Source organism: Octopus bimaculoides, chromosome 2 (assembly GCF_046866305.1).
Source record: "Octopus bimaculoides isolate indiv1 chromosome 2, ASM4686630v1, whole genome shotgun sequence".
In the NCBI taxonomy this organism is placed as follows: Eukaryota; Metazoa; Mollusca; class Cephalopoda; order Octopoda; family Octopodidae; genus Octopus; species Octopus bimaculoides.
In genome coordinates, this window is record NC_142929.1 from 86,587,803 (window position 1) to 86,600,308 (window position 12,506).

Consider the following 12,506-nt stretch of genomic DNA (forward strand, 5'->3'; position numbering starts at 1 on the left):
TAGCAGTATATCATCTGTCTTTACGATCTGAGTTCAAATTCAGCCAAAGTTGACTGTACTATTCATCCTTTCAGGGTCGATAAAATAAGTACCAGTTGAGTACTGGGAGGTAAATGTAATCGATTTTCCCCCTGCATCCAAAATTGCTGGTCTTGTGCCAAAATTTGAAACCAATATTACAAGATATTTCTAACAACAGTTACATATTGAATGAATTTTTAGAGAAAAAAAATGAACAAAAATACTCTGTAGTTTGTACTAAAGGAAATAAATTATTAACAAATGTAATCAGTTTTTGTGCTAAAACCTTTAGTAAAGATAGCAAAATTTCTAATTTTATTCATGCTTTATTAAGAAATCATTTTATTTTAATAGTGAATATTTAGAGACTTACAGCAATATGAGACAAAGCAATTGCTGTTTGTGCAGTAGCATCTACATGTACTGTGGATCCTTTCCACGACTGTTTGTTCACATCATTATCACATTGCAGCATTAACAAGTAACCTCTGTTGATATCTTGATCATGTGTAGGATCAGTATGTGAATAGCAATCCTCTTTACCACATGTTACATTCAGAAGTTGTAAAATTAGGTTCTGGTTCTTCAGAATTCTTTCTGGAATAAATATCAGGTAGCTTAAACTGAGAGGAACACTCACCTGGAAGACAAACAATCAAGTTAAAATTTAAGCAATAACATGGTGAGAAATATATTAAAAGGTAAGTGTGATACACATGTAAAGTTACAGTTTCCTTAAGAAATTACTGATTGTCAATCATTATTTTAATAGTTATTCTTGTGAAATTATTGGCTGCAGAGTAGGCACTGTCAATCCATCAACAGTATCCAAATAAAAACATATGACTTATAAACTCTCTCTTGGAACCTTTGTATTATCAAAATTAATTTTCTTACAAATTGTTTGCAAACATCTAATAGGATCTAACAGTAAGAAAACAAAATATGATTTGGTTTACAGTTTAAAGCTTAAATCCTTTTGACTAAAAGCACAGCTGAATATTTAATACTTCTGACTTTCTCAAATAACTCTCATACATTTTAAAAATCATACTTACCAATACATGCTTCATTTCTTCCAATTTTGATATAATCTCTATTTTGGAAACATTCATTTTGTATGAAGCAGCTAATTCAAGGTCCTATAAAATCAACCATAAAACAATTATAGGCTATTAAGAATATAAGTAGTTTAGACAAATCTTTTTAATATGTTAGAGGCACAATGTAGTTTAGAAATAATACATTTCTAAATCTCTCAGAGAGATTTATGCAGTAGCAGCACGATAAAGTGATAGTATGTTGTCAACTTAATGTGACAGTCCCATGAAAGGGAAGAATGCTATTGTTATTTAGCCCCAGGAAACGCCGTTTCTTGTTGGACTTGACACACTTCCCGTATACTTATGTTTTCAAAGCGGAGACAAGCACCTACCCAGCAAAGCCAGCATGCAGAGACTAGTTTCAGAGTCATTGCTCATCATAAGTCTGGAGTAGCATGGCTTGCTAGCTGTTAATACCTATCCGCCTTTGAAAACATATATTTCAAGTGAAATACATTCAGTGATTTTTGAAAATAGAAGTAATATATTTCTAAATCTCTCAGAGATATTTATGCAGTAGCAGCACAATAAAGTGATAGTATGTTGTCAACTTAATGTGACAGTCCCATGAAACCATGAAAGAGAAGAATGCTACTGTTATTTAGCCCTAGGAAACATCATTTCCTGTTGGACTTGACATATTTCCTGTGTCCTTATGTTTTCAAAGTGGAGACAAGCACCTCCACCCAGCAAAGCCAGCATCCATCTCTCTGAGAGATTTAGAAATGTATTATTTCTATTTTCAAAAATCAGTGAATGTATTTCACTTGAAATATATATGTTTTCAAAGGCAGATAGGCTTCAACAGCTAGCAAGCCATGCTACTCCAGACTGATGATGAGCAATAACTCTGAAACTAGTCTCTGGATGCTAGCTTTGCTGGGTGGAGGTGCTTGTCTCCACTTTGAAAACATAAGGACATAGGAAATGTGTCAAGTCCAACAAGAAATGGTGTTTCCTGGGGCTAAATAACAGTAGCATTCTTTCCTTTCATGGGACTGTCACATTAAGTTGACAACATATTATCGCTTTACAGTGTAGTTTGTTTCACATTTACTTCTAACAACCATAATCAAATATCTATAAACAATCTGCCTTCTTTTTTAACAACAAACTTAACAAGGAAAACTCAATGAATAGAAATGATTAGTCTATATTTACTATTTTAATGTTTTGGATTATCTAACAGTAAAGGATAAGTACCAGATCTACCTAGAAACAATTTTTAAGTTTCATGCTTGGATATCCAGTAGATGCGCCATCATCAGGATTGTCTTCACATGAAGGTTGATTGAAAGCATTTTACAGAAAATATTTTGTGAGATTTTTTCATTTAGTTTAGTTTGATAACCTAAACATGCAATTCTATATGCACTTCTTTTTAAAATTTGAGATAGATGTGTTGATGCTGCAAGTAGATATTTTTTTTAAAAATTTATTTATGTGTTTCAGCCAAGTGGCTGCGGTCATGCTGGTGCACCAGACATTTTACATTTTGTATAATTGCAAAATAATAAATGTAGTAAATAAAAATAAATTAAATTTTCTATTTTTAAAGAAAATACGTAAATGTCGTTTTGATTATTTAAGGACTATACTATCTTAATACTGAAAAAAAAACAAAAAAAAAAACAATAAATGTAAAAAGGAATATGCTATTATCAAATTAAGGCATCTTCTAAAGTGTATCATCAGGCAGTTTAAGTAAATCTACATGATCTTAATTCTTTGGATTATTAATCTTTTTAATAGAATTTTTTCTTTATAATTTGAAGTTACTCAGTGTGGCAAATAACCAGCAGTTAAACAGACCTTAAGCAACTACTTACTTTTTTTGGAGTTACCAAATAAAAAGAAATAAATAAAAAAAAATCAAATGTGCTGTCCTAAAAAGTAGAAAATGATCAACACAAGGTTTAGAAGAATTAAGATCATATGTATCAGGGAAGTAACAAAAAAGAGAGTTCCATAAGGTAGGGGTTTGAGGAAAAAAATTACTTAAGCTGCTAATCTCCTACAAAAGGGGGGCAGAAAAAGTGAATGGATGAGAATTAGTAGAAAGGTGGGTCATTCAGTCATATATATCGTGAATCACCTAACAAATGCCAAGCCCATCATATAGGGTTCACAATTACTATGAAGTAAATAATAAATACTCAACCAATCTACTCTGCAACTGTATGTTACTACAAGGGTTTGTCTGAGAAAATTCAGAGAATAAACACATATACAACAGCAAAACTGTGTTCAAAAGTAACACCATACTGCACAGATACTTCAAGAGTAAACCTACTCAAATCTGTTTAGAGCATATGAACTGCATCTATAACATCTCATGCATTTACAGAAAAATTGGAAAGAATATAAAGATCAGAAAAGAGGATTATTGTAAAGTAATAATAAGAGATGAAACATCGAAGTAAAGAACGACAGAACACATAGGGTGTGAGAAAAAGAACCTAATACCATTATGGAATAAAATTTCCATAACTGACTATGAACCACAGGGGAAGCTTAGAAATATACAAGTCAGGGTATGACACATCCCTGTACTTTTTAACATGGCTATAAAGGGTTGGCATCAGGAAGAGCAATCAGCTATAAAATTGCCACAGAAAGCCCTACCTAACCCATGTTAGGTGGGGCTTTCTGTGGCAGATGTAAAAAAAAATAATGCATAAAAGTGCCCATGTGGTTTCACGTAAAAGCATTCAGTACACTCTGTAAAGTGGTTGACATTAGGATGGTCATCCAGTTGAAGAAATCATACCAAATCTGGTGCAGCTTGCTAGTTCTAATCAAACCATCAAACCCATGCCAGCAAGGGCAACATGATGATGATGAAGAACACTAATAGCACAACCAGTAAGTTCAATGCTGACATCAGCAAAACATGCCTGATTTTTTTGAAAGATAAATATTAACAACCCCAAAATGTGACATTAATCATACATGCAGTGGATAAGAACATAATCAGCTTTCATTTAAAATAAAGATTCTGATTTTTAACCTAGACTGGTACTATGCACACATTTGAGAGTACAATACCTGATGACAAATAGAAATGAAACCAATCAAAATAAGGTTAATTTTATTCTGTTTTTCATTTCTAAAGATGAGTTTATTATAATCAAAAAAATTATAATCTACCAACTCATCTCAGAAAAATAGACATTTAATCAAACAAATTTTCTATGTACTGACTTATTAGACACACTGAAGTATATGATGGAGATCTTAGACTTTTTATATTAACCACTACGCCACATGCCCACTCATATGGCGTAGTGGTTAAGAGCACGGGCTACTAACCCCAAGATTCCGAATTCAATTCCAAGCAGTGACCTGAATAATAATAATAATAATAATAATAATAATAATAATAATAATAATAATCATAATAATAATAAATGCCCGGATGCAGTACCAGGCAGTGGCTCTCATGGCTTCTGATCTTAATTGATTGGAAGTGTTATCATGTACATTGTTTTGTCTTGGTATAAAAAGATGGGCTACAGCAAATATTCTGCTTAATACCACAGATTTGCTTGTCAGTTGTTTGACCTTAACCAATTGAGCATGTCCCTTGGTGGCTGACGATATGTGCATCTCTGATCACGAGCAGAAGTAGTGGGGGAGCATCATAGCTATGTGTTGAGAGGAATTCTTTGGGGTTTGAATAATTTACCTTTGGAAACATGGGTATTTTGCTCAACATCCTTAAACGAACCTTATTCAGGGACCTTTTGAGCAGGATGGGCTACCCGACCTGAAGAAAATTCTAACTGGGCCCCACCTGCGAGGTCATGCGTTGTTTATCTTGATATGAGATCACCATGTCACGCACATATGGTTGTGATGCATGTGCCTGGTGTACCCTTATCAGACGGGTAGTCATGATAGGTATATTGGGCTTCGTAAATTTTACCCCGGTGTCACTTTGATGGCATGCACTGCTCTCTTGCTCAATAATGATAATAATAATATTAGGTTGTCAAGAAAGTTCTTGCGGAATTTTAAATTTTGGTTTTAAATGATGTATTTTCAAATTTCATTAAATTACTTTGACTTTATATATCATTTTAAAGTCTGTTTTTCGCTCTATTTAATTGTGTTACTCTTTTTCTTTTTGAATAATTAGGCCATTTTTTACGGAATGTTGAATACAACATGGACAAAAAGCAAATTCACACAATTTTCTTATTCCAGTTCAAGCTAGGCCGAAAAGCTGCTGAAACAGCTCGCGATATCAACGATGTGTTTGACCCAGGAACCACTAATGAACATGCAGCACAATGGTGGTTCAAGAAATTTCGTAGTGGTAACAAGAGTCTTGAAGATAATAAGCGTAAGGGGCGGCCATCGGATGTTGACAACGATCAGCTAAGAGCTTTAGTGAAAGCCAATCCATGCACAACTGTTCCAGAGCTTGCTTCTGAATTAGACGTAATGTATACATCAATTTCCAACCACTTGAAAGAAAGTGGAAAAACAAAATTACTTGAGAAATGGGTACCGCACAAATTGAACGACAACCAAAAAAAAACGCTGTTTTGAAGTGTCGTCTTCCCTTCTTTTACGCAAAAAGAATGACCCGTTTCTTGACCAGATTTGACTTGCCATGCAAAGTAGATTCTTTACAACAACAGGTGACGCTCAGCTCAGTGGTTGGATGCCGACAAAACTCCACGGCACTTCCTGAAGCCAAAGTTGCACCGGAAGAAGGTCATGGTGACTGTTTGGTGGTCTGCAGCCGGTCTCATCCATCACAGCTTTTAGGATCCAGGCAAAACCATTACAGCGAAGTACTGTTAACAAATGGATGAAATGCATAAGAAACTCCGACAACAACAGCCAGCATTGGTCAATAGAAAAGGACCAATTTTCTCCACGACAACGGCCACACATCACACAATTGACCCTGCAGATATTAAACGAATTGGGCTACAAAACTCTGCTTCATCCATCATACTCACCAGACCTCTCACCTACTGACTACCACTTTTTCAAGCATCTCAACAACTACCTGTGTGAGAAATGCTTAAAAGGCCAAGACGATGCCAAACATGCCTTCAACAACTTCATCGCCACCAGAACGCAGGATTTTTACGCTACTGGCATAAATAAACTTGTTTCGTGTTGGCAAAAGTGTGTTCATTCTGATGGTGTTTATTTCAATTAATAAAGTTTTGTTTGAGCCGAGATGTGTGCATCTGAATTTAAAGGTTAAAAACCGCAAGAACTTTCTTGACAACCTAATAATAATAACATCAAAAAATACCTTAGGAATGAGAACCCAGGTTCGAAATTTCCCCAAGACACCTGATGAAGGCTGGAGGGTATATCAGCTGAAATGTTGTGTTAACAACAAACAAGATGAGGACAAATATCTGTCAAATGTAAATAATGTAAATAATGAAAGTACTTACATTTCTCAACATTTTGGCAAAGCCTAAAGCTTTTGAAGTTCGTTCACGTCCTTCACGGAAAAGATTTTTGGAGTCACGAAATGTTTGCTGAATACGATGTCTAAAGTGAACAGTAAATGAAAATACACTTGTTAAAAATGTTGTTAAAAAATAAAAATTTTTAAAAGGAGCTGGTCTTCGTCATCATTATGTATAAAGTTACACAGGTTATTTTGGTCACAATTCATACCATTTGTAACATATTTGTCATCCAATGGGTTCCACCATATCTTCTACCTTGGATTAATGACTTCCTATCCAATGGCACCATTACATCATATGCTGATGGAGCTCTTTCTGACCCACACTTTATCAACTCTGGTGTGTTTCAAGTTTTACTTTTGTCCTCCACACTCTGATTGTCATGTAGCAAGTGATTCTGTAATATTAAGGTTTCTAAATCATTAGTGAGACAATACTTCTGTTTATGAGTTAATGTACTGCATTTTTGTGTCCTATTCTCATTGCTTCGATCAAATAAACTCAGGTCTGTCTTATTTTTTTGTATATATCTTGAGGTCATCCATATAAAGTAGGTACTTTATTCTTATCTTTGTTTTGATAGACCCGTAGGCGGGCCTGAATTTTTTTCAGTATATTTGTCAGAGGGATTAACACAATGATGAAGTGTTACAGAGAGAGCAAGTCTCCTTAGAAAATGCTCCTATACATTTCCATATTACCTAGTGATTCATTTGCACATGTCAGTTATACTTCCCATTCTCTCATTGCCTTCTCCAGAAAGTTGTTTATCTTCTCATTGACTCTGAGCATTCTCAGACATTTCAAGGGCCAGATGTGTGAGACACTGTTGTAGGCCTTCCAATAATCTATCTATCCAACAGCTAAATTCTTCCTCTCTCTTTTCTTTGTCCTTCTCTATAAGTACTGTCCTTCCTTTTATCATCCATGTTGGTGTTCCATTTTCTATGCAGTCAATTAAACACTCATATATAGCTGTGTATACCCAGGAGGTTTTTGAACCACAGAACCTGGATACCATTTGGTTAGGAGGTTTTCCAGTTTCGAATTTTCTTAATCATCTCTTTTACTTTCTTAAAACTGATTGTTATATTCTCTAGCATTGCTCCATCTTCCATTCCTCTTTTAAATTCCCATAACCAATCTGCTTTTTTATATTATGTTAGACGTCCTTGCTCTAGATTTCCAAGCAGAATTTTCTTACTGCTTCAGCTTCTGCATATCATTTCTTTTCTGCTCTTTTAAACTGATAGAATTTTCCTTTGTTGATCTTGAAGAGTCTATTCTGTTAATACTGATTTGCTCTCTTTTAGTATCAGTTACTTTTTACCTACTTCGATTTTTTATTTTTTTGCTTTAGTTCTTCTTTAACTGCATGCTGGCTCTTCTGATTTATGTTGTGTTCCCATGTGTCTCTCCTTCACCTTTTTCTTTTCTACGATTGCATTTTTACATCCAAGATCTCTTTTGAGCTATTCAATTTGATTCTCAAGTCTTTGTTCCCACCACGGGGATTTGTCCCTTGTGCTTCTTTCACTTTTAACTCCAAGGGTGTGCACATTATTATTATTATTATTATTATTATTATTATTATTATTATTATTATCATCGTTGTTATTATTACTATTACTAAAGTTACGGTAAAGATAAGAAAAATGAAACATGTTAATCTCTGGTTGTTAGAATGTAAGAACTTTACAAGGCAGCAAAGACAGTCTAGAACAAAAAAACTGCACTAATTGCAAAGGTAATCAGCTCATATAATATTGATATTGCTGCTCTATGTGAAACCAGGCTTGCAGATACAGGTGAATTAGAAGTTGTGAGTGGTTATACATTTTATGTTTTGGACTGAAAAGCCAGCAGATGAGCCAATTTTTTTAATTTACCATTAAATCACTTTACTGTGTAAGTTGCCATCCATCCTTCAAGTTGTTGTGACCTTTTGAATACCCATAGGTAATTCCCTATTTATGTATATTATCAGTTCATATGCATCTACTTTATCAGCACCTGAACAAGAACATCACATATCCTATTCTAAATTGCAAACAGTTATCAGTAAAATTCCATATCATGACAAAGTCATATTGATAAGTAATGTTAATGCCAAAATAGGTAACAAGCACACCCTCCTTCGCTGTCAATTATGTCTCCTTGGAGTTGCAAGACCACCAAGCATTTGAAAGAATTAATTTCAAGGGTGCTCTTCTTATTAACTATTTCTGAACATTTGCCACATATGAAGTCCTCTTCTGACCGAGTGGCTGAGATCTTACTGCAATTCTTGAACACAAGTTAATGAAACTTTTACCTATTCCTTTTCCACATACTGGATTAGTCAATTCCCAGATTTTTGCAAAGTTTTGTTTTCTTTCCATCTGGCTAAAACTTTCATCTTTGCTATGTTTACTTCAAGAATTCTCAGATTCTAAGCTTTGAACCCACATGTTCAACTAAGAAAAATAAATTCTCAATGTGCTGAAGTTCCTATGGAGACTCAGTTTAAACTCTACCCTAATGGCCTAGGGAACTATAACACACAAGAGGCTATGACAGATAGAGGACAAACTATAACACAGCAGCACTGAACCCAGAACAAAATTGTTTTTTTTGGCAATTGCTACAACTTGCCCTGCTTGTCCTGCATTGGACAAGCAGATCATCAGTATGTTTGTTCTTGATGTGGAGAGCCTCCTTCATGGATCTGCATCACAAAGCCAAACTATGATAATTGCCATTTTCATACTATTTATTTTTGTTACAGTGGCTTCATATGCAAGCATTTTACACTAAGTTGCTTGGTTGATGTATTTCTGAAGTTACATTTAGGTGTAAGGTATGATTTGATTATAGTGTAATATCTGAGAGTATACTACAGATTATGGTGTAATACCTGACAGTAAGCTACTGAAAGACAGCAAGCTACAGTTTCTTAGAAAGCAACTATAGCTTGCTGTCACAGTTTTAAAATTTTATTACCTCCGCCTCAGTGATGGCAGATGTATTGTTTTCAGTTGTGTTTGTTTGTTAGTCCGTGGACAAGATATCTCAAGAGCCACTGAGTTGATTTGGATGAAAGTTTCAGGGATGTTTGGCTTCATGACTGGTATGAACTGATTAGATTTTGGGATCGATGTGGTACTGGACAAGGATTCTCGATTATTTTTCTGGTTATTTTACTTAATTTTTGAGAGCGATTGGGTTCATTTTTAGTATTCTCGTTTGTGAGAGCAGCTGAGTTTATTTCAGATATTCTCATTTTAAAAATTATCCCTGCCTAATCATTGAGAGGACGTCGATGTTGCCTTGGTGGATATTTGCGCTCTCTGAGTGCTCTTGTTTTAGTTATGAAGTTACAAGAAAGTGTTTGCTCATCTTTATCCTGTTTTATTTTTTAAAGATGTTTTTACTGTATTTTTATTTACATCTTTGTTTGATGAGACACAAGCTTGTCAAGTCTGATTTCACAATTTTTTTTTCTCAAATCATTTACTTTGATCTTGGTTACTTTCTACAATCAACTCAAATACCTCCATTAACATGTATCTGACATTTACATAGCATATCCATACTAATAAATATTCTATCATAAAAGCAACTAGTATTAAATATTTTTTTCTAAATTCACCAAATAATCATAAATTCTCTTCACATAAATATAATCATTTTTATCTTTGTTTAGTCCTTGGTTAATCATGAGTAGGTAGATGTGTGATCAAAGATATTCCAGTCATAATTACACTATCTGTTTAAGAGTATGTAGTGTCCTTTCCCAAGACAACAGAATATGCTTGAGGAAAACTCCATTGCTATTTTTAGCAGGTCAAATAATCATGTAGAGCCTCCCAAGTAATCATGTAGAGCCCATAAATATAGAAATAAAAATGAAAGGGAATGCTTAAAATTCAAAATACATATGCAAAATTCTTTACAAAGAAAGAAACAAAATTCAAATAAAAAAATTAAAATCACATTAGAAACATATTTAAATTTTAGGGGAAGAAATTTTAAAATCAAACATTCATTTACCTTAATTTTAATACTTTGTCCTTGTGGTAGGCCTCATCATCAGCAGATTTATCAAGAGCAGTATCGTCAGGGTTTGTCTCCAATTTAGCATTATTTATTGCATGACTACTTGTAGTTTTGACTTCTTTCATATCTCTTTCCCCTTCTCTGTTATGACCATTCTCTTTGCAAGCAGTCTCTTCCTCACTCTCATTACCTTTAGTGTAAAACTCATCAACTCCATTCTCCAAGAAGTCAGCTATGGAGCTAAGTAGGCCACTAGCAAGAGCACTGCAAGTAAAGCATATATATTTCCAAATGCACTTATTTGAGAATGAAATGGATTTAATATAAACAGACAATCTAGAGAGCAACAAGAAAAAGACATTTAACTATAGAATTGCCTCCTACATGCATATTTTTCCTCAACCAAACATTTAATAGTTCAAACTGAACATTAAACTGTGCTACCTTCACCAATGCCCCCAAAACCCCTATGACTATGAACATTCTGCTACAGATTCCTTCTGAGATAATGAATTATTTTTTTAATAGAGATAAGTTATATGTTTTACTTCTGTTTCATATTTTATATGCTGTTCATAAAAAGATTTATACTTACACAAAACACCTTCCAAACTGATTTTACCATTCTAAAGATATAATCAGCTTATTTCTCACCTGTTTAACCCTTTTGCATTCAGATTAATCTGTCAAATGTAATGTTTATTTGTTCACATTACTTTGAATTATTCAGGTTCAAGAGAGTGTCCACAATATTTGCTTGTAACTTTGTTAATTTTTTACATACCGATTTGAAATTTTGTCAGTGGGTGCTTATATACCAGTGGTTTATAGTTATGTAATTTTAGCTGATCTTTCTGATTAAATTTGATTTTTATGGGCAAGTAAATTTAATTAACAGGTGTAAAAGCAACAACATTATGGATAAACACTAAAAATGAAATTCTTAATGCATCTTACCTGTTTAATTTTTTATTAAAATTATCCCAGATCTCAACCGCCAACAATTTTGCCACTTTTCAAGATGAAGTACATTTATTTGAATTAATTAAAATACAGGTATGATTGGTACAAGATTTCATTCTTTCTCTATATTTCATTCAAACATTTTCATTGAAAATAAAGTACAAAACTCTTTTACCAGACAATATACCATTGGCTATGTATTCTTATACAATTTAATGAATACATTTACATAACAGAATGCATCTAATAAAAAAAAACTCATTAACAGGTGAGACAAAGGTGAATACAGGTGTGTAACATACTGAAAATTAATATGTATTTCCCACTTTCACATATTATTTGTAATAAAATGAAAGGAATATATGATAGTATTAATATCAAACAACAAAATTTAGTTATGTCATATTTCTATCGTGAAACTATCCAAAGCACCCTTTACACAAGGTACTTTGCAAAACAAACACATACATGAGGTCGTGACTTGATATCCTTTTGCAGTTTTTCTTTTTTGCAGTGAACACAGTCTGCAAACTTTTTTCCTTCCATTTATTTTTTCCACTTTATAGAGGTTAATATTTCCTCTGTTGACATCCACCTCAGTTAATTTTGCTTTTCTCCCAGTTCTGTGCTTTCGGAAGAAAAGCCCTCATGTAGCTGAGATTCAATGTCAACCTGAAATTTTAAATATTCATAGTCCTTTGGTGGTGGAGGTACCTTGTGGCTTTTTACATAAACAATATATTAAGTCACTATAGTTAGACATAATACTGGAGATATATGGATCACCATACATTACATCAAGACTCCAGTAGTTCCACAGTTGAGGAAGCTGCTTGAAACCAAGCATAATGTTTACAGTGAAAAAGCTCACATTTCTGCAGTATCAGTTGGCTGCCATAGAGAATCGGGTCTTCCATGAATAGAAATCATG

General features: G+C 33.8%; 1 protein-coding gene and 1 pseudogene across 1 annotated transcript in view; one reads left to right on the forward strand and one right to left on the reverse strand.

Moving 5' to 3' along the window:
* Positions 1-12,506, reverse strand: part of LOC106878085 (mitogen-activated protein kinase kinase kinase 4) — a 206,718-nt gene that overhangs the window by 161,880 nt on the left and 32,332 nt on the right. Inside the window, exons 4-7 of the mRNA XM_089338617.1 lie at positions 10,607-10,876; positions 6,554-6,653; positions 1,080-1,163; positions 395-661 (exon numbers count right to left, since the gene is read on the reverse strand). Coding sequence (XP_089194743.1) covers positions 395-661; positions 1,080-1,163; positions 6,554-6,653; positions 10,607-10,876 — 721 coding nt within the window. The remainder of the gene's footprint in view (positions 1-394; positions 662-1,079; positions 1,164-6,553; positions 6,654-10,606; positions 10,877-12,506) is intronic.
* On the forward strand, positions 5,228-5,805 carry LOC149137143 (histone-lysine N-methyltransferase SETMAR pseudogene; annotated as a pseudogene).